The sequence below is a fragment of the Poecilia reticulata genome, chromosome 9 (assembly GCF_904066995.2).
Source record: "Poecilia reticulata chromosome 9, P_reticulata-male-v2, whole genome shotgun sequence".
NCBI lineage: Eukaryota > Metazoa > Chordata > Actinopteri > Cyprinodontiformes > Poeciliidae > Poecilia > Poecilia reticulata.
The window spans coordinates 9,883,580-9,904,429 of record NC_088838.1 but is presented as its reverse complement, the minus strand read 5'-3'; the positions used below and the strand labels follow the sequence as shown (position 1 = coordinate 9,904,429).

The following is a 20,850-nucleotide window of genomic DNA, read 5'->3' as shown; positions in this document are numbered from 1 at the left end:
GTCTTGAAAGTTATTTTTTGTTTGTTTTTCCTATATACTGTTTTCTGTTCAGTGTTGTGATTGTGTTCTTACTCAGTATGAGTCCAGCTGTAATTAAGAACCCAGCCATCAACATTTTACATCCCGATAACAGAAAACAAAAATATGACTCAAGTAGGAAAGTCCAGGAAACACTTCATTCCTTTAATGTTCTCCTTTCCTTTTTAATATTTTATACCCCGGTTTATTTACTAATATATCTTTGTGTATTGCATCAAACAAGCTATTAGGAAATGACCCAAAGCTGTCTCTTTATTTTTTTCCTCTCCTTTTGTTTAAATTTGAATGTCAAAGCAAAGCATGTGTAAGCATCTCTGCAGATTATCCAACGCTTTAAATTGTCAACTTTTTCAGTGACACACAGTATTTGTACATGTGATAACTGTTTGATTGCGGTGAATGTTACCACGTGGGAAATTCCCACCACACTTTCTCAAGAACTAAAACACTTCTAAAACACGACAAAAACAATATAACAGCGGAACTAGCATGACCTAGATTAAACATATTTCAATAATATGCCAAAAAGAAAACCATATAAACATATTTTATAAAATGCATAAATATATGCAAATGCAAGTATATGTCAGTTATGACACCACACTCTATCTGTGATGTCATAATATCATTCTCTTGTTATGACATCATAAAACAGTCTTAAGTACTTGAACTTTTTCCCAAGAGATCTTTCATTCGAGCACTGAAGAAAGACTGGCAACTTGTAAAACTTGGATGATGGAGGATCCAGAGTTTATTGAGGAACTTGAGGAATTTTATCTGAGGATACAAAGAAGGAGGACACATGGTTTGAATACAGAGGAATTATTGGATGAAATGGCAGAACCAATGAAGAAAATTAAAAGATTTTATGATTTGGACGATTCGGATGAAGATGAAATAGCGAACGGCCGCCCCGATCTGAACTCGAGTGGTGTTCTGTTGTTGCACTTCTGTGCTCGTCACGGATTGTCCATCACGAACACCATGTTCAGGTATAAGGGCGTCCATATGTGCACTTGGCACCAGGATGCCCTAGGCCGCAGTTCAATGATTGACTTTGTCATCGTCTCATCGGATTTGAGGCCATATGTCTTGGACACTCGGGTGAAGAGAGGTGCGGAGCTGTCCACTGACCACTACCTGGTGGTGAGTTGGCTCCGGTGGTGGGGGAGGAAGCTGGTCAGACCTGGCAGGCCCATACGTGTAGTGAGGGTCTGCTGGGAACGTCTGGCGGAGTCCCCTGTGAGACGGAGCTTCAACTCTCATCTCTGGCAGAACTTTGAGCACGTCCCAGGGGAGGTGGGGGACATTGAGTCTGAGTGGACCATGTTCCGTACCGCCATTGCCGAGGCGGCCTATCGGAGCTGCAGCCGCAAGGTTGTTGGTGCCTGTCGCGGCGACAACCCTCGAACCCGTTGGTGGACACCTTCTATGAGGGATGCTGTCAAGCTGAAGAAGGACTCCTATCTAACCTTTTTGGCCTGTGGGACTCCAGAAGCAGCTGATGGGTACCGGCGGGCGAAACGGCATGCGGCTCGGGTTGTCGCTGAGGCAAAAACTCGGGCGTGGGAGGAGTTTGGAGAGGCCATGGAGACAGACTTCCGTACGGCTTCGAGGCAATTCTGGTCCACCATCCGGCGTCTCAGGAGGGGGAAGCAGTGCAGCACCAACACTGTTTATAGTGGGGATGGTGTGCTGCTGACCTCAACTCGGGACGTTGTGGGCCGGTGGGCGGAATATTTCGAAGACCTCCTCAATCCCACCAACATGCCTTCTGTTGAGGAAGCTGAGCCTGGGGACTCTGGGTTGGGCTCTCCAATCTCTGGGAACAAGGTCGCCGAGGTGGTCAAAAAGCTCCTCGATCTGCAGCTCTCACTGGAGTGGTTCGCAGCCGAGACTGAAGCGGCCGGGATGAGGGTCAGTGCCTCCAAATCCGAGGCCATGGTCTTGAGCCGGAAAAGGGTAGAGTGCCTTCTCCGGGTCAGGGGGGTCGTCCTGCCTCAAGTGGAGGAGTTTAAGTATCTGGGGATCTTGTTCACGAATGAGGGAAGAAGGGAGCGGGAGATCGACAGGCGGATTGGGGCAGCGTCTGCCATGAAGCGGGCGTTGTACCGGTCCGTCGTGGTGAAGAGAGAGCTGAGCCAAAAAGCAAAGCTCTCGATTGACCGGTCGATCTACGTTCCCACCCTCATCTATGGTCATGAGCTTTGGGTCATGACCGAAAGAACGAGATCACGGGCACAAGCGGCCGAAATGGGTTTCCTCCGCAGGGTGGCTGGGCTCTCCCATAGAGATAGGGTGAGAAGCTCGGTCATCCGGGAGGGACTCAAGAGTAGAGCCGCTGCTCCTCCACGTCGAGAGGAGCCAGTTGAGGTGGCTTGGGCATCTGGTCAGGATGTCTCCTGGACGCCTCCCTAGTGAGGTGTTCCGGGCACTTCCCACCGGGAGGAGGCCTCGGGGAAGACCCAGGACACGCTGGAGGGACTATGTCTCTCGGCTGGCCTGGGAACGCCTTGGGATTCATCCAGAGGAGCTGGAAGAAGTGGCTGGGGAGAGGGAAGTCTGGGCCTCCCTTCTGAAGCTGCTGCCCCCGCGACCCGACCCCGGATAAGCGGAAGAAAATGGATGGATGGATGGATGAAATAGCGGAGGCTATAATGCGATATCTGAGCCCAGAAGTGAAGCAGCAGCAGCATCCACCCTGGAGTATGTGGACTTTTTTGTCTGATTGTGGAGAGTCTTTCATGAGCGGCTTCAGCTTTGGCTTGGGTTTTGGCACAGCTGCAGGCATTGTACTGACTGTGTGTTATAAACTCATGTCCTAAACACTCTTCTGAATATGTATGGTGCTTGAGGGAGGGGTTCCCGTCGACCTGATCTTCAGTTGCAGAACCTGGCTCTTGGGACGTGGAATATCTCCTCTCTGGGAGAGATTGGGAGAGGGGTTCATGCCTCAAGTGGAGGAGTTTAAGTATCTGGAGATCTCGTTCACAAATGAGGGAAAAACGGAGCGGGAGATCGACAGGCAGATTGAGGCAGCATCTGCTGTGAAGCAGGTGCTGTACCAGTCTGTAGTGGTGAAGAGAGAGCTGAGTCAAACAGCGAAGCTCTCGATTTACCAGTCGATCTTTGTTCCCACCTCATTTCCGGTCATGAGCTGTGGGTCATGACCAAAAGAACGAGGTCCCAGAAACAAGTGGCCGAAATGGGTTTCCTCTGCAGGGTGTCTGCAGAGGAAACCCTCTGCAGACACCCTGCAACCTTAGAAATAGGTTGAGAAGCGCCATCATCCGGGAGGGACTCAGAGTAGAGCCGCTGCTTCTCCACGTCTAGAGGAGCCAGTTGAGGTAGCTCGGGCATCTGGTCAGGATTTTATTGCATGAATCTTCAGGTTTTGAATTATTTTTGCTTTCGAGTCAAAGTATAATTTCACCACAGAATGGGTCAGAAAACTTTTAAGGTAAAACACAAGTTCATTGTGTAATGTAAATATAATATTTGGATCTAAAATACACTTAAAGTACAAAAGATGTTGCAGCAGTGACCAAGTGTCCTTAACCTGCCTGCATTGTTCAGTTTTTCTGTTGGCTCAAGTCAGAATTTGGGCTTAGTTATTTTGCTGTGTAGTGACTGTATTTTCCCAGAGAACAGAATTTGATTTTCATCTTTGTTTGAAATGAATGTCTTTCACATCTGATGTAAAAAAAAATTCAAAAAGAAATGTTGCCAGTTAAGCTAACTGTAGGAACCTGGCTTATCTGACATCTTTGTTTGAAATTCCAAACAACAAAACATTTCAGTGTATTTTTACTCCAAAGTCCCTTTTAAAACATATTCTATTTAACTCTAAGGTGAAGAATTTACAAAACACACAGGTTTTTTTTTTCTTTTGTTTTGCAAACCACAGAATAGCTTAAAAATGACATGTATGGAAAGGGGAGGTTTTGTCTGGTTTTAAGATATATTCAAAATAGATTTTTCTGATTTTTATTGACTTCAGAATACAACTTCTGAGGTTTTTTTTTGTTTATTCTTGTTATAACTACACAATTATACACTTAAATGTGGTAACATTTAATTGGTAGTGAAAATATCCATATACATCATATTCAGTAGTTAGAGTGAGATATTTTCTTTTACTGTAGTTTGTGCTGAGGTGTGTGTTGTCTTGAAAAAGTGTTTTGTGTGTTATATTTCAGACTTTCTCCCCCTGTCTTGCTTTTATTACACGCTGCTTGGTTGTTGAGAGGAGATGTGCTTTTTCCATCTGATTAATTCACCTTGGTTCTGCATGTCTTGTCTCCTTTTCACCTTGCAACTAACTGAATACATTGTTTTATATTTCTGACCGTAGATGTGAAATATTTTTATTATTATTATTACTATTATCTGGTTTTTCACTGTTTGTTCTTTTCTTTCCAATGAAGGTGGAGATGTGGTGAAAATTGCCCAGCTGGCCAACATGGCAGGAAGTCAGAACCGCATCTCGCAGCCAGAGACTCCGGTCACCCTGCAGTTTCAGGGGAACAAGTTCACTCTGTCCCACAGCCAGCTCCGCCAACTCACCACTGGACAGCCCTTGCAGCTCCAAGGTACACTCGGTAATGTACATCCCATTGTCATATTTTATCTTTCCATCATTTTCTTTGCTTTCTCTTTTTAAAAGTCTATGTTTACCATTTCCATTTATTGTATGTTTTCTTTTTTTATTTTACCACACAAGTTTTATTATCCATTTAGATCTTAGTAATTAACCTTAACAATTATCTTAAATGCTGTTAAACTGATGCTTCAATATTTCTGTTTTGTATTAACTTAGCTGTGGCTAAAAATGTAGCTGAAAGTTTTTCTCTCCTGTTGGTTTGAGGGCAGATTTTAATTGCCTCCATGTTTGTGGTTGTTTTAGGCAACATCCTGCAGATTGTGTCCGCTCCAGGGCAGCCGATTATACGACCCCAGGGCTCCATGGTGATGCAAACGTTGCCTCAAACCGTTCCTGCCTCTAGCGCTGTAGCAACACCTGGAACACCTCATCCTGCCCTCTCAACAGCTCAGCAAGGTGACTTTTCTCTTCTGATTGTTTTGACATTCCCTTGGAATAAAAAGTGCCACTTTTCCCCAAACTTTTTGTTTATTAATACTGAATGCGTGACACTGTTGTTTCTTTGAAATTATGACATTATTTTCTTTCTTTCGTTAGCATTGGGTGTGACTACAAACGCAACATCGTCTCCAGCCAAGCTTACGACTACAGGTCATGGTGCTTCACTGGTGAGTATGTTGAAGTAATGTCCCACATAACAAAAAAGAGCTGAAGCCCAGATAAATGATGCAATCAAACTGTGGAAGTGGATTTTGTTAAAAATGAAATTCAGTTTGTTTCAATAAAATAAACACTGACAGCAGTATTTAAATGCTTCTGTTTCTTTCCTGCCAGTTTCTAAACATGTTTAATGTAATCACAATCATTTGTTCCTTCTTTGCAGCAAGAAATACTTTATGTCTGTACTTGTATATGAAGTTCAACATGACTCTAGATTAGCAGTTCTCAACATGGGCGGTATCGCCCCCCAGGGGGCGTTCAGAGGACGGCAGGGGGCGCTGGCGAACATTTTTACAAAAGGGGGGCGCTGGGATGCCTTTGGGGGGCGTTTGGTTGAAGGTAAACTTTACACCTTAAATCCACAACAATACCAGTTTAGACTTTGAGCAACTTGGTAAAACTGTATTGTGTAACATTAAATCATGCTTGGCGGCAACTGTATCGATAGCAGCTCTTCTTCTTCTATTCAGTGTTTGTAGCTTCATGGCGCAACTCGGCTCCGCATCAGTTCAGCGTTACACCGGCTGATGACGCTGCTGTGATTCACTTTGGTATTTATGTAGGCTACATATGTTTTGGCAGATCTGTGATCATGTCAAAGCAGCAATTTATATTAAAAAGTGTTTTATTTCCGTTTGAAAGCTGCCCGCTACCATGGAAGGACAACAGAAAATCGCTCTTATAAACATATAATTACTAAAATCACGATACCCTTTCTTTGTATCCCTCTGAAAAATGAACCCATTTAAATAAAGAAATCCCTCCATGGGTGATTCCACGATAGAGAGCGTTCATTTTATAGCGTTAACACCGGTGCTGTAAGTGGTCCGACATGAAACGGGTTTGATGGAACAACGGTACCACAGCACTTTTAAATTTCAATTAGAATACTGAAATTGTTTCCGTTGCTTTAAAGGGTTTATGTCAGTCTGCCTTTTCCCCATCGATATGTTTCCCAACCGCCCTGCACCTTAGGGAATAAAAAAAAAAAAAAAAACCGCCACGCACAATGCGCAAAATTCTGAAACATGAGAAGCGGGCAAAACGGAGCCACGAACTAGATGTGAATTAAGGCATAAAAACAGAGAATCCAACGCTGAACAGTGAAAAATCAACACATGATGTGAAACACATGACAATTAGGCTGCGCAGGAGGTGATGAGTGAAAATTACTGGTGGTCAATAAACGATAAAATAAATCTAGCAACAGGAAAGAAACTAAAGTGGACATAGCAATAAACCAAGAGAGGATAATACTAATCAAATGAAACTAAATGGAAATGAATATAGAACAAAATGCAAGAATAAACTAAGAAACTAAAGTAAATACGGAGGAATAAACTGGTGTGGCAAGACCTTTCGAGCAATAATTAATACAGAGGACTGTATGGCAAGAATAAACAGACACTATTTCCAGATAAAAGGTAAAATAATATTGTTGAAGTGCCATGGGTAGGGGTTCAACTACACATTATTCAGGTGGATGCGAAAACATAAATCAGCGCCCCCCCCACGAAGGAGCGTAGAAATATACGCTCCCCCCAAACCCCCTCCTCCAGACGCCGATACGTTTAGGGCAAAACTCGCTACATTTACCCTGTTATGTGCGCGAGGTGAAGGAGCGTAAGGCGCGCTAAATCGGTGCGCCGATTCAAAACATCTACAATAATGATAGTAACATTAATAATAAAATAATTGTCAGTGCAAAATAGCCTACAAATTGTTTGGTGGGGGGCGGTGAGGGACCTGGAAAAAGGCTATGGGGGCGCTGGCCCGAAAAAGGTAGAGGAACACTGCTCTAGATAATACTCTGTTTGCTTGCAAAAGACCAAAAATGTGTTCAATAGTTTCCCCTAACATGTTGAGTTAGTTTATTTATAAGATTAGCTTACTTATTTATAAGTAAGCTGTTGTCAGAAAACAAAAACTATTTCTTACAATGGCCTTAATTTTTTTTAAATGCATTCTTTTTTTATCATGTCCCACTACAATCCTTAGGAGGCATCAGAAGAAAAGACTCAGCAGCTGAAGGAGCGCTTGAGCCGCTTCTTTGAAGCAAATGAGCAGCGCTGTAACCGCAGAGTGCTGTATGGGTCCGATCTGCTGCAGGCATGCACTTTGAGTCCAGAACCTGCTCACACTGTCCTGACCGCTGGGGGCTGGAGGTGGGTGGGCAGAGAAAGCTGTTCTAGAGCTCAGAGGACCTGTGTGGGCACCACGTCTGTGCTGCAGTCTGCTTTGCTCACTGTGGAGAACCATCATGAAGCTGCCAGAAGCCTGATCAAGAGGTATTTCCACTTTTGCTAAAACTTGTTCCTAATTTTTGTCTGTTGCTGATTATATTTATTGATTTTTATTTTATTTATTTTTTTCAGTTCTGAGTGTTATTACTATTTCATGCTTGTTATTTTGTAGATTGACATGTGTGGTGCCCGCAGCTGTAGCTCCGCCTCCTCATCTGTATGCGGCCGATCCTTCAGTTCCCTACAGGCTTCAGCAGAAATCCTTTCAGCAGCGGCTGCTGGAGACCTCTGAGCCTCACGGTGCAGACATCCACCGTTTAGCCTCCAGACATTTCTTGGGCCATCCTGACTTGCAGTTAATGCAGATGGACTCGGGTAAGTCTGCTAACACGTCTCTTTGCTCATCTGTCTACACACGCAGGGTAGCTTTTGAATTACAAAACCGTCTTAAAGTTGCTTAGAGAGTGTAGTCGTATTTAACCATGCACTAGACAACTTAAATAAGAAGAGCATTAATTGATTTGTTTTTCTTTGCAAAGGTAAACTGGAAGCTCTTGCCATTCTGCTGCAGAAGCTTAGGTCAGAGAGTCGACGTGTCCTCATCTTTACTCAGATGTTTAAAATGCTGGACATCTTGGAAGCCTTCCTGGATTACAGGCAGCTCAAATATGTGCGCATTGATGAAAGCCTCACATTTGAAGAAACGCAGGTAAACCATCTCAAATTATTCAACTAAATAAAAGAATGAGTCTATTTTTCCACTAGTTTTTTTTCTATAGCACTTAAGTGTGATGTATATCTTTTTGGATTGGCGTCAGAGATGAAAAAATGTATTTCTTTTGTTTTATTATTAGTTACAGATTTCTTTCTACAGGTTATGTTTTATTTAAAAAAACATGTACATTTCTGACCTTTCAATTGAAAAAGTTGTGTTGCTGCTAGCTTTTTCTCAGCCAGTTACCTTCATTGTTTGCGTGTGTGTTTCCACAGGAAAATATGAGGAAGTTTAACACCAACAAGCAGGTGTTCTGCAGCATCCTGACCAACTGCTGCTGCTCTGAAGTCGGAACCATCGTTGACGCAGACACAATCATTTTCTACGATACGGATCTCAACCCAAGCATGGATGCCCGCACTCAAGAATGGTGTGAAAAAGTGGGGCGTTCCAAGGACATTCACATATACAGGTGATTTTTAAAATACAACATCTGTTTGTGATGCTTTTCTATTTGCTGAAGTAAAGAGTTACTCACCGGCCACCTGAAATATGAAGCATTTAAGGACTGCTGTTTTTGTAATGGCTGCTTTGATTTCCTGCTTTGTTTTGGTCAGGTTGGAGAGTGGCAACTCGATTGAAGAGAAACTGTTAAAAAATGGGACCAAGGAGCTTATAAGAGAAGTAGTTGCACAGGGTACCGACTACAGTTTGGCTTTCCTCACACAGGTAAGACAAACCTTAAGCTTCAAGTTTTATAGTCTGTTGTTAAGAAATTAATGCACAATGCCATTTAGAAGCAATTGTGATTAATAGCGTTCAAGTTAAACAACTGACCTGATTCTGTGTCTGTAGTCGACAATCCAAGACCTGCTGGAAGTAGAGGCAACTTCAGGGGTGAAGGTGGAGGAGTTTGTGGTGCTTCATCAGGAGCCATCGGCCTCTGAATCCATTTCTCCCAAAGTAGCAAGACCCTACATCCAGGCTCTGCACAGTATAAATCTGGATGGCCAATCAGAGGAGGGAGAGCCCCAAGAGGAGGAGTTGGGAGGCAGATCGTCATCAGAGTCAGAGATCCAAACTAAAGAAGAACCCGGCCTGCTAGAGGAGTTGAATGCGGTCATGGAACAGGTAGTTTTGAAGTCTTCAAAGTTTTTTTGGGAACTCAATTCAACTATGTGAAATGAAATAAAATAAAATTGCCTTTCTCACATTTTTTTTAAAATTCTGTCAGCTAACTCCTATTGAGAGATATGCTCTGCATTACTTGGAGTACCTCCACATTGGTGACGATGAAGCTGCTCTTAAGGTATGAGCTGTTTTGTTGATTTAGTTCACATTTGTGTTCACCTAGGACAGACATCTTTTCTATGTTTGACGTTGTTTATGTCCTGTAGGAGAGGTTGGAGTGTGCAAAGAGAGGCTGGGAGCTACAGCAACTGCAGAAACTGAAAGAGGAGGAGGAGGAGCAGAAGTGCCAGCTGATGGAGAGAGAGGAAGACCTTTTCACCTATACTAGAGAAGATGCATACAACATGGTGTGTGGTTGCTGTTATAATATAAACAGGAAGTGGTGCGCTACATGGAGACTCTAATCTTTTCTGTGTTTAACAGGAATATGTGTTTGATGCGGAGGATGGTCATACAGAAATTATGCCGGTAAGACTAAATGTTCTGTAATATAAGTCACTGTTGCTCTGTCAAAACAAGATTTCCACACATTCTGGAAAAATGTAAAATAAGAATTGAAAAAAAAATTAATAAAGCAACAAAATGATTGTTGGAAAACTATTTGTTGTTTTAGACTTAATTCAATATTCTGTTGGCCAAAACTTGTGTGCCTCTAACCATCTCAACATTTGTCCTTCACCCATTCTTAAAGTTCAGTTTTTACAGTGTTTGTTTTTAACCTCTACAGAAACAATAGCAGTAAATCCTTAGTGAATTCCCGTATTTGCACTCCAGATAGAAAACTCGACTGCTCTAACTCCTAAATAATAAAGTTTTCACATGACACCCTATGAGAATTGCATCATATGCAGATATTGCACAAAATTCTGATTATTTTTACATTCGTAGAGTAGAAACTGCCTCCAATGTCCTGCAAAGGGGAAATTCGGGTGTAACAGCAGCATCAAGTATACGTTCACACAAAACAGTCATTAAAGTATTAAAAACAACATGTAAAGAACAACATTAACAATACCAGCAATAATAGGAATAATAATAATAATGTACTGTACAAGACTATTTCAGAAAATACTGTGCAGTTATAAATAAAAATAGCAAACTCATGAGCCAAGGGATGTGCAACAGAGTCGGATAACTTTTTCAAAAATGGACATAATGTGCATGTACACAGACTATTTACAATGCAGCACATCGGTGCAGAACAAATCCCTCACTCCATTTATTTTACAAGTATTGTAGCACAAAATGACCTTTTGCCTTGCTATTCCTTCTCTGTTATTCTTCAACATAGGTTTGGACTCCACCCACACCGCCACAGGATGACAATGACATTTACATCGACTCGGTCATGATGCTGATGTATGACACCACGCCCATGCCGGAGTCCAAGCTGCCTCCTATCTACATTCGCAAGGAGCACAAAAGACTCAAGATGGATCCCTCAGGTAAAATAGATGTCAGAGAGGATGCTGGTGGTAGGTGGAATCATTCCACTTGATCTCAGCTGTACCCGTTTTGTCTTGCAGCAGCCAGAAAGAAGAAGAAGGGCCACGGGGAGACGGTCATTCCTCCACGCTCCCTCTTCGAAAAGGCCAGCATGCTCAAAGTTCGGCGTGAAGGCAAAGACCAGAAAAAGAACTTTTCCATCAAACAGCCTCCGTTTGCCAAACCACTGCCGTCACTGGCTAAACCTGCCATGGAGGCTGGTCAGGATAACCCAGAGTGGCTCATCAGTGAGGACTGGGCTCTGCTTCAGGTAACGTCTGCCCTCAGTCCTCTCCTCTATCGGCTTCTCTTTTAAAAAAAAAAAAAGTTTTTATGACGCTGATGAAACCTCTTACTATTGTTCTTCAGGCTGTGAAGCAGCTGCTGGAGCTGCCTTTGAATCTGACAATCGTGTCACCTGCCCACACACCTAACTGGGATCTGGTGAGCGACGTGGTGAACTCCTGCAGCCGCATCTACCGCTCACCCAAACAGTGTCGCAACCGCTACGAGAACGTCATCATTCCTAGAGAGGAGGGCAAGGTACTGAACGCACGGTCACCCTACTTTAAAACTAGACTGCCCACATCGTGCTGATCGTTTTCTCTAATTTTCCAGTTGGTGTACGAGCCCAACCCTAAGAAGAAATCCAAGAGCATATATAAGGTATCTTTTCTTTTGAATTTTGGGTGAATAACCATTTCTTTACTGTCGAGGTCATTGTTTCACTTGAGTTAATATTTGTCCTTTTCGCATGCGTTCAGTCTAAGAACAGCCGTCCTTTGCGGACCTGCCAGATCTACACACAGGATGACAACAGCTCACAGATTCAGCTGTACAGCAGTCGCTTTGAACTCATGAAAATAATTGCCAGTAAGAGGAGCCCACCTATCAAACCGCTGTAAGTGTTCAGTCATTAAGCTGTGTTTCCTGCTGTTTTTCTATCACTTATAAAATATAGGGTCCAATTCACATTTATGGAATTTATTTTAAATCTGTATGCACAATTGGAATGATTTTTTTTTATTTTTGTGTATGAATTGGACCTTTTTGTTTTGTAAGTACCTTAAAGATTAGTTAGTAATGAGCAATATTTAAAGAAATTTATTTGAGGAAAATTAAAGATTTCATCCTCAAATTGATTAAAAGGCTCTGATTTTCAGTACACTGTAGTCTTGTAAAGTTGAATGAATTATTGTTGTGTTGTGGCACTTTGTACAGTGCAACTCTGATCATTTGTTTAGATCTTCAAATTGAAATGCATTTATACTTGTATTCATATTATTCAAAGGCTTGGAATGAATCCCTTCCAGAAGAATCCCAAACACGCGTCGGTCTTAGCAGAGAGGTATGTTTAATATTCCTGATTTTAGATTATTTTTAAATGAATATACAAAAGTTCCAATCCACTTTTTTTTTTTAATTGTTTTTTTTTTTCAGTGGGATTAGCTACGATAAGCCCCTACCTCCCATTCAGGTGGCTTCTCAGCGGGCTGAAAGGATTGCCAAAGAGAAAAAGGTGAATATCAGCAGAATGATTTATTTCCAAACATTTTCATTTTGGGACACATCAAGGACAGGAATGTCCTCTAAGGACTGGTTATGGCTAAATATGTTGTTAAAACTAATTAAATTGTGTGTGTGTGTGTGTATATATATATAAGTCTCTCCATGCTATAAGTACTTTTTAAAATTAAATATTTAACATCTTTTCACATAGATGTAATTTGGCATAAAAACTGCTTTGATTTGACTGTTAAAATAAATCTCTCAGAAAAATCCTAATTTTTGTTTTTCATATTATTTATAGCTAGAATCAGCTACTGCTCATCTGTAGTCTTGGATTTAGCTATTGCCTACTTTATTAGTCACAAATAGGAGAGGATTGGTTTACATTTGCTCTCATATGAGTATTGCATCATCTAGCTTCCATGTTTTTTAGATGTTTGCAGTTTAGTTTTTTTGTGTGTTTGCAGGCCCTTGCAGAGCAGCAGAAAGCTCAGCAGTTGGCCCAGCAACAGGCTGGGGCTCCCCAGGCTCAGGCTGCGGCCGGTCAGGCCCAGACTCCTGCTGTCGGCCAAGCTCAGGTTCCACAGGCTGCTGGGCTAACTGGAGCTGCTGCTGTGCCCAATGCAGCTGTACTGGTGAGAAACATGTTTTGTCAACATTATTCTACAAATGATCCTATTCCTAGCCAAAGTTTAACACAATTATGTTTCCCGTTCTCTAGGCCGGGGCGATTAAAAACGCCACAGTGGGCACTACCATTCAGGCCGGTATGTTGACACACACATGCTTCTTATTACAGGGCAGTTGTTGTTGTTTCTGAAGTTAATTAATTTCTCTGTGTTTCTCCAAGCAAATGTAGGAGGGAATGTGATTGTGAACACAGGAGCTGGGATTCCCCAGAGTCCCTTCCAGGCCAATAAACGCCTGGCATCTCCAGTCATACCAAGCACCCTGTCTGTGAGTCATGTTCACTTGTTGCCGCTGCGCCAGAATTAATTTACTGTAACACAAACAGCCTTTATTCTACCAGAATCCAACCTTTGTCAATAGACGGGGGCCCCTTGCGAATTTTCTTCACTGTGTTGTCATTATCGATCCAGCCTGCAGGCACGGCTGGAGCCCAGGTGGTCCACGCGCAGCAGAGGGCTGTCGCTGCTACCGCTGCCCCAACTGAAGTGGTCGCCATAGCTACAGGTGGAGGTGTGCGAGCCGTGACCCCGGTGACAGCTTCTGCTGTAGTTTCTACTACTTTGAGCCCTGTGCAGTCACAGACCCGCCCACTGGTCCCCCAGGTCACACCAGGTGTGAAAATAGATTTGTGCTCCAGTTTTCATAATCATAGCATGATTTTTATTTTTGTTTTTTCGCTGAATTTACCCATCTTTCCAGCGCCAGGTATTCCGATGGCAACGAAGTCCCTTACTCAAGCCCAGCTGCAGATGTTACGACAGCAGCAGCACCTGGGAGCTCCTTCTCAGATCAAAGGTGTAGGCAAACCCCAGGTACGCTAGCCTCATTATGCTATGGGTTATTCTGAGCTTTTTATGTATGTTATTGTATGCTACTTCTTTTACTTTTTTTTCCCCATGTAGAGCAAAGCTTCATTATGGACACGTGTTGAAATGTACAGGGTTTCTGCTTAACCTTAAAAACTTAAATTTGTGTAACTGAAATTACAAAATATTTTACATTTGTTAGCAAAAATTTAAGTTGGCCTCAAATTTGTTAATCACGACTTTTAAATTTTGTCGTTGGAGATCTATGTAGTCGCTTGCAGTCATTGTGGTTTTGTTCTTTGACTCGAGGTGGTTGACGCCAACTGTCGACTAGCTACCTAGTTTTTTTGCGTCATGGATAAGTGAAAATTTATGTTGACTGGACAATATTTGTTTTTGCCACCAGGTTAGGTGCATCCTGTGCAAAAAAAAAACCTAACTTTTCAGCTTGGCACTATGGGGTAAAGACTCATGGAATGTAATACAGAAGATTAAATCATTGTGTTTGTTTGCTACTGCATACTTACTTACATACTTTTTCGTATTAGTTTGTTATTATTATTTATTTCACTATTACATCAAAGCAATCTTTTAGCATGTGAACGTGTTTACTAGCAATGGAAATAAAGTGATTCTGATTGTGTTGTCCATATTAAAGAAATAAATTCAGTATTCAATTTTTAGCAGAATCTTGTTGCAACAGTACCTTGGAAAGGTCTTCACTCCCCTAAACCTTTTCACATTCTTTTGTGGCACAGTCATAAACTTTAATGTGTTTAATTGGGGTTTAATGATGCAACTGTGGAGACTTGTAAAGCAGGGGTAGGCTAGTTTCTAAAGCATTTAACATCTCAGGGAGCAGTGCTCAACCGGTCATCTAAAAAAATGGAAAGAATACAGCAAAGCTACCAAGATGTTGCCTTCCACCTTAAATGAACCAGAGACACAATCAAGAAAGTCGTTTTTAATGTTTGCCACAAGTCATGGAAGGCATACAGAGCATATTGCATATGGCAGGTAGGTTGGCAGGTAGGTTAAATCTTGCCTGGTCAGGCAAGATTTAACCTACCTGCTAAAAAGTATTTATTATGAAAAATGAACACTGTACAGTCCCTTTAACACACTATCTTAGCAGTGAGTCATGCTGTGAGCATCCATTTTTTAATGGCATGCATCCCCAAGTTCAGAAAGAACGCCTGCTAAAAGCCAGAGTACTTGAGAACATGATGGAAGTTCAAATTTTAGCGAGACAAAGATACTAAACATACTGGCGGAGCTAAAATTAAATTGTTGGAATCGATTTTGCAAAAAAAAGTGAGCAAAACTTTCAGTCTCTAGCTGTGAGACGCACCTTGAAAGACACGAAGCTGTAATGAAGCACAGATACCGACTGTTTCTACCTTCCATTTCACATTTATGGTCCATTACCCACAATCCCAAGAAAACACATTGAAATATGTAGTAAAAATAAAAAAAAGTGTAATTAATGTGATTAAATGAGATAAACATGAGACTGCACTGTAAGCGGTGCAACAGATTTCTTTGTGAAAACTGTAATTTTCAGTGTAAAACTAATGCATCCTTTGCCTTTTCCTAAGTATGTTTCTGTTTGTGCTTACAGGAGTTATTAAAAATGCAGAAGCATAAGGGGCCAGGGCAGCAGGTGGCGGCGGTGACGCAGGGTGCGCAAGCTGCCGTGGCCCAGCAGCCCAGCCAGGTGCAGCCCGCTCAGGCTGGCCAAGCCAGTCCTCAGCTAGCTACCGTGACTGCAGCCAGACCCGGAACCGTTCTCGCTGCAAACACGCTGCAAGTGACCAGACTGGTAAGATTACTTAAAAAAGAGAGAGATGGAATAAAACCGCTTGAGAACACAACGCAGATCAGCCGTCGTCACAGTGTTTATTTTTGATATGGCCAGTATTTTGGGCATATAAGGAACAGATATGCATCAGGGGAACTTTGAAATTTTTACTGCTTCGTTGTCACTTTGCTGCTAACAGTGTTTCTGTAAAGTCATTAAATTCCTCTGGTTTGTTGTTGGCTCTTGGAAATTACTTTCAAATACTGAAGAAAGCACAACCTGGGGAGCGTACTGAAAAATGTATTTTGCCTTGTTGTATTTTACTTTCTCTTTGCCTATATCACAACAAAAATAAACGGTTCATAATTCAGTTAGTGCTGGATGTTTACGCCAAAACGTTTTAGTGGCTGCAACAAAAATCAGGGAGAGGAACTGCGTGTTCTGTAGTTTTTGCCCGAGTACTTACATCCAGATAATTAATCCGAACACGTTGTTATGCAGCATCTCACTTTAAAAAAAAAAAAAAAAATACTTCACACAATCCTTACTCATTTGTGGAATGTTAGCTCCTCAAATGAGAACGCCAAGCTGGTAGAGTAATGGTGACATTTTACAACTATGTCTGTTGTGCTTGTGCAGACTCGAGTCCCCACTCAGGGGCAGATTCAGGCCCAGGTAGGACAGACGGCTCAGGTGACCCTCACCAAGCCTCCGGTGGTGTCTGTGCCAGCGGTAGTCTCTGCAGTGACGACCATGTCAGGACTAAGTGTTGCTATTAACCAATCGCAGAAAACTGGTGAGTTCAATGCTTCCATTTTTTCTCTCTCCGCAGGAAAGCACTTTTTACTCTCAATTTAAATATGCTGCTATGATTTGTTATGATCAATTCCACTTAGTTTTGTGTGTGTGTGTTTTTTTTTTTTTTATCTTGCCTTAGGGGCCCCAGTGCTGACGACCACCTTCCCCCAGATGCAAGTCCAGCAGCTGATTCCGATGAAGAAACAGCAGCATCCAGCAGCCATTCAGGCCGCAGCTCAGCAGAAAGCAGGGCAGCCTCAGCAAGGACAGGCCGCTGTTCAGCAGAAGGTAAGCACACCACAACTACAAACTAGTGGATTCTCAGTCTCCAACGCTGTCAGGGTCTTGTTTATTTCATCGTCAAAGTCAGATTATTCAGAAGTGTGATGCGTAAGACAAATCTTCATCTAGAATAGTCAATTTAACCTAAACTCTGTGTATTTTATTGACTGTAACTTTTTTGGGGGGTAGATCGGTACCCAGCAGGTAACGATGCAGGCGGCCCAGTCAGCGCAGCAGCAACAGAAGGTGACCTACGCAGCAACGCAGCAACTCCAGCCTGCAATCAAAACCCAGTTCTTCACTACTACATCCATCGCCCAGACCCAAAAACCAGCCGGAGCCCAACAAATCCAGGTAGAGTGGTGCTGTGTGATGATTAAACGCAGAACACAAGGTTTGCAGGTATGCAGTCGGTGTGTGTGCTGATGTAAGAGTTTGCTTTTTATTATAGGTGGCTAAGCTCCCACAGATAGTGCAGCAGCAACCGGCTGTGGCCAACATTCAGCAGATTGTGTCGTCTCCCCAGCAGGTGAGGGCGAACTGACTGTTAATTAAAGCTGCTAACTCTCCCAAACCTGAAGTGTTCTGTTAATAGCAGCGTAGTACAGACTAGAGTTTAGGTCAGACCTAAAGAATCCAATCCAGCCCATACGCACTGACCCGACTAATTAACTTTAATTATTGGCCTGAGCCCGCAGTATACCTGACATATTTTAGTTACAATTTTACTGCTTTCATTTTTAGACCACCGTTATGTAAACAGTGTAAGTTCTCCCATTTTTAGCTTTTTTTAAGAAAAGCTAAAAATGGGAGAACTTACACTACCTTGCAGGAGTCCTGCCTCTTGTCCAGGACTCCTTTGAAAAAAGCTTTTTAATCTTAATGGATTTTTATCCTAGTAGAAAGGTTAAAAATTCAAATAGAAACAAACTCTTCCAGCTCCACCGTGTCGCTTGTAACCACAGGGAGAGTCGAGTGCAAATCGTCAGGGATGTGTGAGTGAAAGGATGGGAGCAGTGCACACGTCTTATTTACTCTTTTTATTTCCTCAACAGGTTCAGCTATCTGCTCCTCCATGTAGACTATAACACAACTTTATGTTGTGCGTTCTCGTTTGGATTTCTCTATGCTGTGTGTATTGCAGGCTTATGAAACGCAGCACAGAAGCCAGAGCCCGACCCGACCATCAAGAAGATAATTCTGGCCTGACCTGGCCTATAAATCGAAATTTCACTACAAACCACATCACCATGGTGATACCCTACTCTTTTGTTTGTCTCCTGACCCCAGGGTCAACCTCAGACGGTGACTTTGGCTCAGGCTGCTACGTCGGCGTCTGGTCAAGTTCAGATGATTCCTACAGGGACGCCCACAGCTCAGGTGGTTCAGCAGAAGATCATCCCACAGCAGGTGGTGACGCCCGCCACACAGATCCAGCCGCAGAATCCGCACAGCCCCGCCCATCCGCCCGCTGCTCCCTGTGCCGCGGAGTCCCCCGGACAGCTGCCCGGTCAGGCCCAGCAGCCCACCAAGAATCAGGCTCGCCAAGGGGGTGTGAGGGCCAAAACGCCCGCCAAGCCCACCGGGGGGAGCAGCTAGGCATGCCGTGTAATGACATCACTCTCCAAGTGTTTTTTTTTTTTTTGTTGGGGGGGGGGGGGGGGGGGTTCTTTTTTTTTTCTTTTTTTCTCTGCAGGTCACATGAGGTTGTTACAGATCCCACAACATCTAAGTCCTGAAAACCAGCCACTGTCTTAATCACAACAAACCCTTTGTTTACCCTCCTGTTTAATTCTAATCAATATTTACGGTTTGTTTCAGAGCTAATAGCTGATCAGCACTGGAAGATCAGTGACGAAACAGTGATCCGTTCTTATATTGATTTAAATGTATATTATTTCTTATCAGCAACGTCAACATGAACCCTACGATCAGCAGCTCAGCCCACCAAATGTCACTCGTCTTGTTTTTAATGAATATATGACCTAACATGACGGCTGGGGCTGAGGATCGAGTCATTCTGCGTTTGGGAATGAGCTCGACATTAGTGTAAGTGTATTCATTATTAGTCCCCTGTACGTCCGACTAGGTTGTTACCTAGATGATCGAGTGGACAACGATGGCCGCTCCTTTAATCTTTTTTTTTTTTTTTTTTTTTTATGTCCGTAAATACACTGTAAACATGTACTTTAGTGTTTTTGTGTTTTCTCACTTTTTTTTTAATTGATGTCAAAAGGAAAGAAAAAAAGACCCTGTAAATATCAACAAAAAAAACATTTGTACTTGTAAAGTAGTTGTGTTTTCATTGGATTTTTCAGCCTAATTGTAATAAAGTGTTTTGTTTTTATACACAAATTCATCTTTTCTTTTCATTAAAGTGTTGAAAGTATGTAAACATCTTGTGAGTCCTCAAACTCTATGACAGCACATTGGTTTTATCTTGTATGGCACATCTAAGTTCAGTGCTTTACACTATAAAACATTATGAGACGACAACAAACATTTTGTCAAATGTTATCAAATAAACATGAAATATATTAATCAATGTTCCAGCTATTATCAGTCCAAGGTCACTCATAAAAACTCATATTTTTACCCTTTAACTTCTCAGGAAAATAAAATGAGTTTAAATTCAACTAAATGCAGAGCAGCAATGTCCTAATCATGTCCTTGTAATATGACATACCTGTGCTTAATTATGGCTAAAGTGGGAGTGTTTTAATTTATTCTTCACCAGATATAGCATTTTCTTTAATTATATGTCACAAAAATATTTTTAAAGAATGGCATCATTTTATTCTTGAAATCATTTGAATTTTAAAACTTTTTGTCAAATATTTTTAAAAGAAGCACAGGCAAAGACAATTTTTACACTTGGTGTTTATTTCATTTAGTGATATAAACAAAAATCAATTTTTTCACTTCTATGTAACATGTTTTGTATTTCATTTGTTATTCTGCCTAAGAGTTAGAGATTCTTCACTGAAAGGGAGCCACCTTCCAAAGTTCTGAGTTATTTTAAAGCCCTGCTGTGGCCGATGATGTTGACAAAAGATCACGCTGTTCCGTATTTGGCCACATGGGTTCACTGTTTCACCGCTATTCAGCTTTCTGAAGAAGCCTTTGCTACCCTTGATTTTCCAGCTCACTGAAATTTCCAATCTGTTCCTTAGAGCACACCCAGAGTCCTCTCTCTCCGCTGACGCGCCGTGGCCGCTCCACCATCACAACTAAACGAGTCAGACAAGGGAGGTGAGGTGGAAGAGAGGGCTCAGAGATGAGCAGATGGGCAAAGCTGGTTCCTTTGGCCAGGATGTCACTCCGCCCATTCACTTCAACAGATTAGTCAGATACAGAGAAATTGCTTGTTTGTTTTTTGTTTGTTTGTTTGTATGTCTTTCAGAATGGCGAAGTTTTAAATACAAAAAAAGAAATAATTGTGCATTTAAAGTCTACGGTCAGATTTGAGATTTTTATTAAATGTTTAGTTTTGATTAATAAGTGGTTCTGTATACAGTGGCTTCCAAAAGTATAGAGTAATTGTTTCGCATGTTACACCAATGCCGCAATCTGCAATGTATTTTATTTGTCTAAAAAGTTTTCTGTCTCTGTATTCAATCCCAATTTTTACATTGCAGGAACCATCTCTGCAGCTGCAACTACAGCTGAAAGTTGTTTTGGCTATACAGTGATACTGAATAAATTAAAGTGTTATTGAAAGGTTTATTTACTTTAGTAACTCAGTTCACTAAAAACATTATGTCCACAGACTGATTTATTCTAGCCTTCTGTTCATTAGGATGCATTTCTGCTTACAGATAATGAAAGCATGACATTTAGGACTAACATTACATGAGGCTAAATAAAAAAAACATTAATAAAACATATCTAGGCTTAAATTAAAGCATGTTTAAGATTGTTTTAATCTGACAAACTCATCCACATTTTTGCTGTTTCCTGCCCTCTGG

The 20,850-nt window shown here is 42.0% G+C and overlaps 1 protein-coding gene across 7 annotated transcripts in view; it reads left to right on the top strand.

Moving 5' to 3' along the window:
* The window catches only part of ep400 (E1A binding protein p400), a 34,000-nt gene extending 14,763 nt beyond the window's left edge, over positions 1-19,237 (top strand). For 4 of the 7 annotated variants that reach the window (XM_008417492.3, XM_008417490.3, XM_008417486.3 and 1 more), the window contains 30 exons: positions 4,467-4,640; positions 4,946-5,098; positions 5,240-5,310; positions 7,361-7,650; positions 7,778-7,980; positions 8,145-8,314; positions 8,596-8,792; positions 8,938-9,049; positions 9,176-9,451; positions 9,555-9,629; positions 9,718-9,858; positions 9,935-9,979; positions 10,803-10,956; positions 11,038-11,267; positions 11,366-11,539; positions 11,615-11,662; positions 11,761-11,897; positions 12,288-12,344; positions 12,437-12,515; positions 12,973-13,140; positions 13,227-13,272; positions 13,356-13,462; positions 13,606-13,807; positions 13,895-14,007; positions 15,623-15,823; positions 16,442-16,598; positions 16,740-16,888; positions 17,072-17,236; positions 17,334-17,411; positions 18,173-19,237. In XM_008417492.3, the coding sequence (XP_008415714.1) occupies positions 4,467-4,640; positions 4,946-5,098; positions 5,240-5,310; positions 7,361-7,650; positions 7,778-7,980; positions 8,145-8,314; positions 8,596-8,792; positions 8,938-9,049; positions 9,176-9,451; positions 9,555-9,629; positions 9,718-9,858; positions 9,935-9,979; positions 10,803-10,956; positions 11,038-11,267; positions 11,366-11,539; positions 11,615-11,662; positions 11,761-11,897; positions 12,288-12,344; positions 12,437-12,515; positions 12,973-13,140; positions 13,227-13,272; positions 13,356-13,462; positions 13,606-13,807; positions 13,895-14,007; positions 15,623-15,823; positions 16,442-16,598; positions 16,740-16,888; positions 17,072-17,236; positions 17,334-17,411; positions 18,173-18,481 (4,481 nt within the window). In that variant the 3' untranslated portion in view covers positions 18,482-19,237. The remainder of the gene's footprint in view (positions 1-4,466; positions 4,641-4,945; positions 5,099-5,239; positions 5,311-7,360; positions 7,651-7,777; positions 7,981-8,144; positions 8,315-8,595; positions 8,793-8,937; positions 9,050-9,175; positions 9,452-9,554; positions 9,630-9,717; positions 9,859-9,934; positions 9,980-10,802; positions 10,957-11,037; positions 11,268-11,365; positions 11,540-11,614; positions 11,663-11,760; positions 11,898-12,287; positions 12,345-12,436; positions 12,516-12,972; positions 13,141-13,226; positions 13,273-13,355; positions 13,463-13,605; positions 13,808-13,894; positions 14,008-15,622; positions 15,824-16,441; positions 16,599-16,739; positions 16,889-17,071; positions 17,237-17,333; positions 17,412-18,172) is intronic. The other 3 variants (XM_008417487.3, XM_008417488.3, XM_008417489.3) reach the window with 3 other exon arrangements.
* Positions 19,238-20,850: the final 1,613 nt, after the last annotated feature.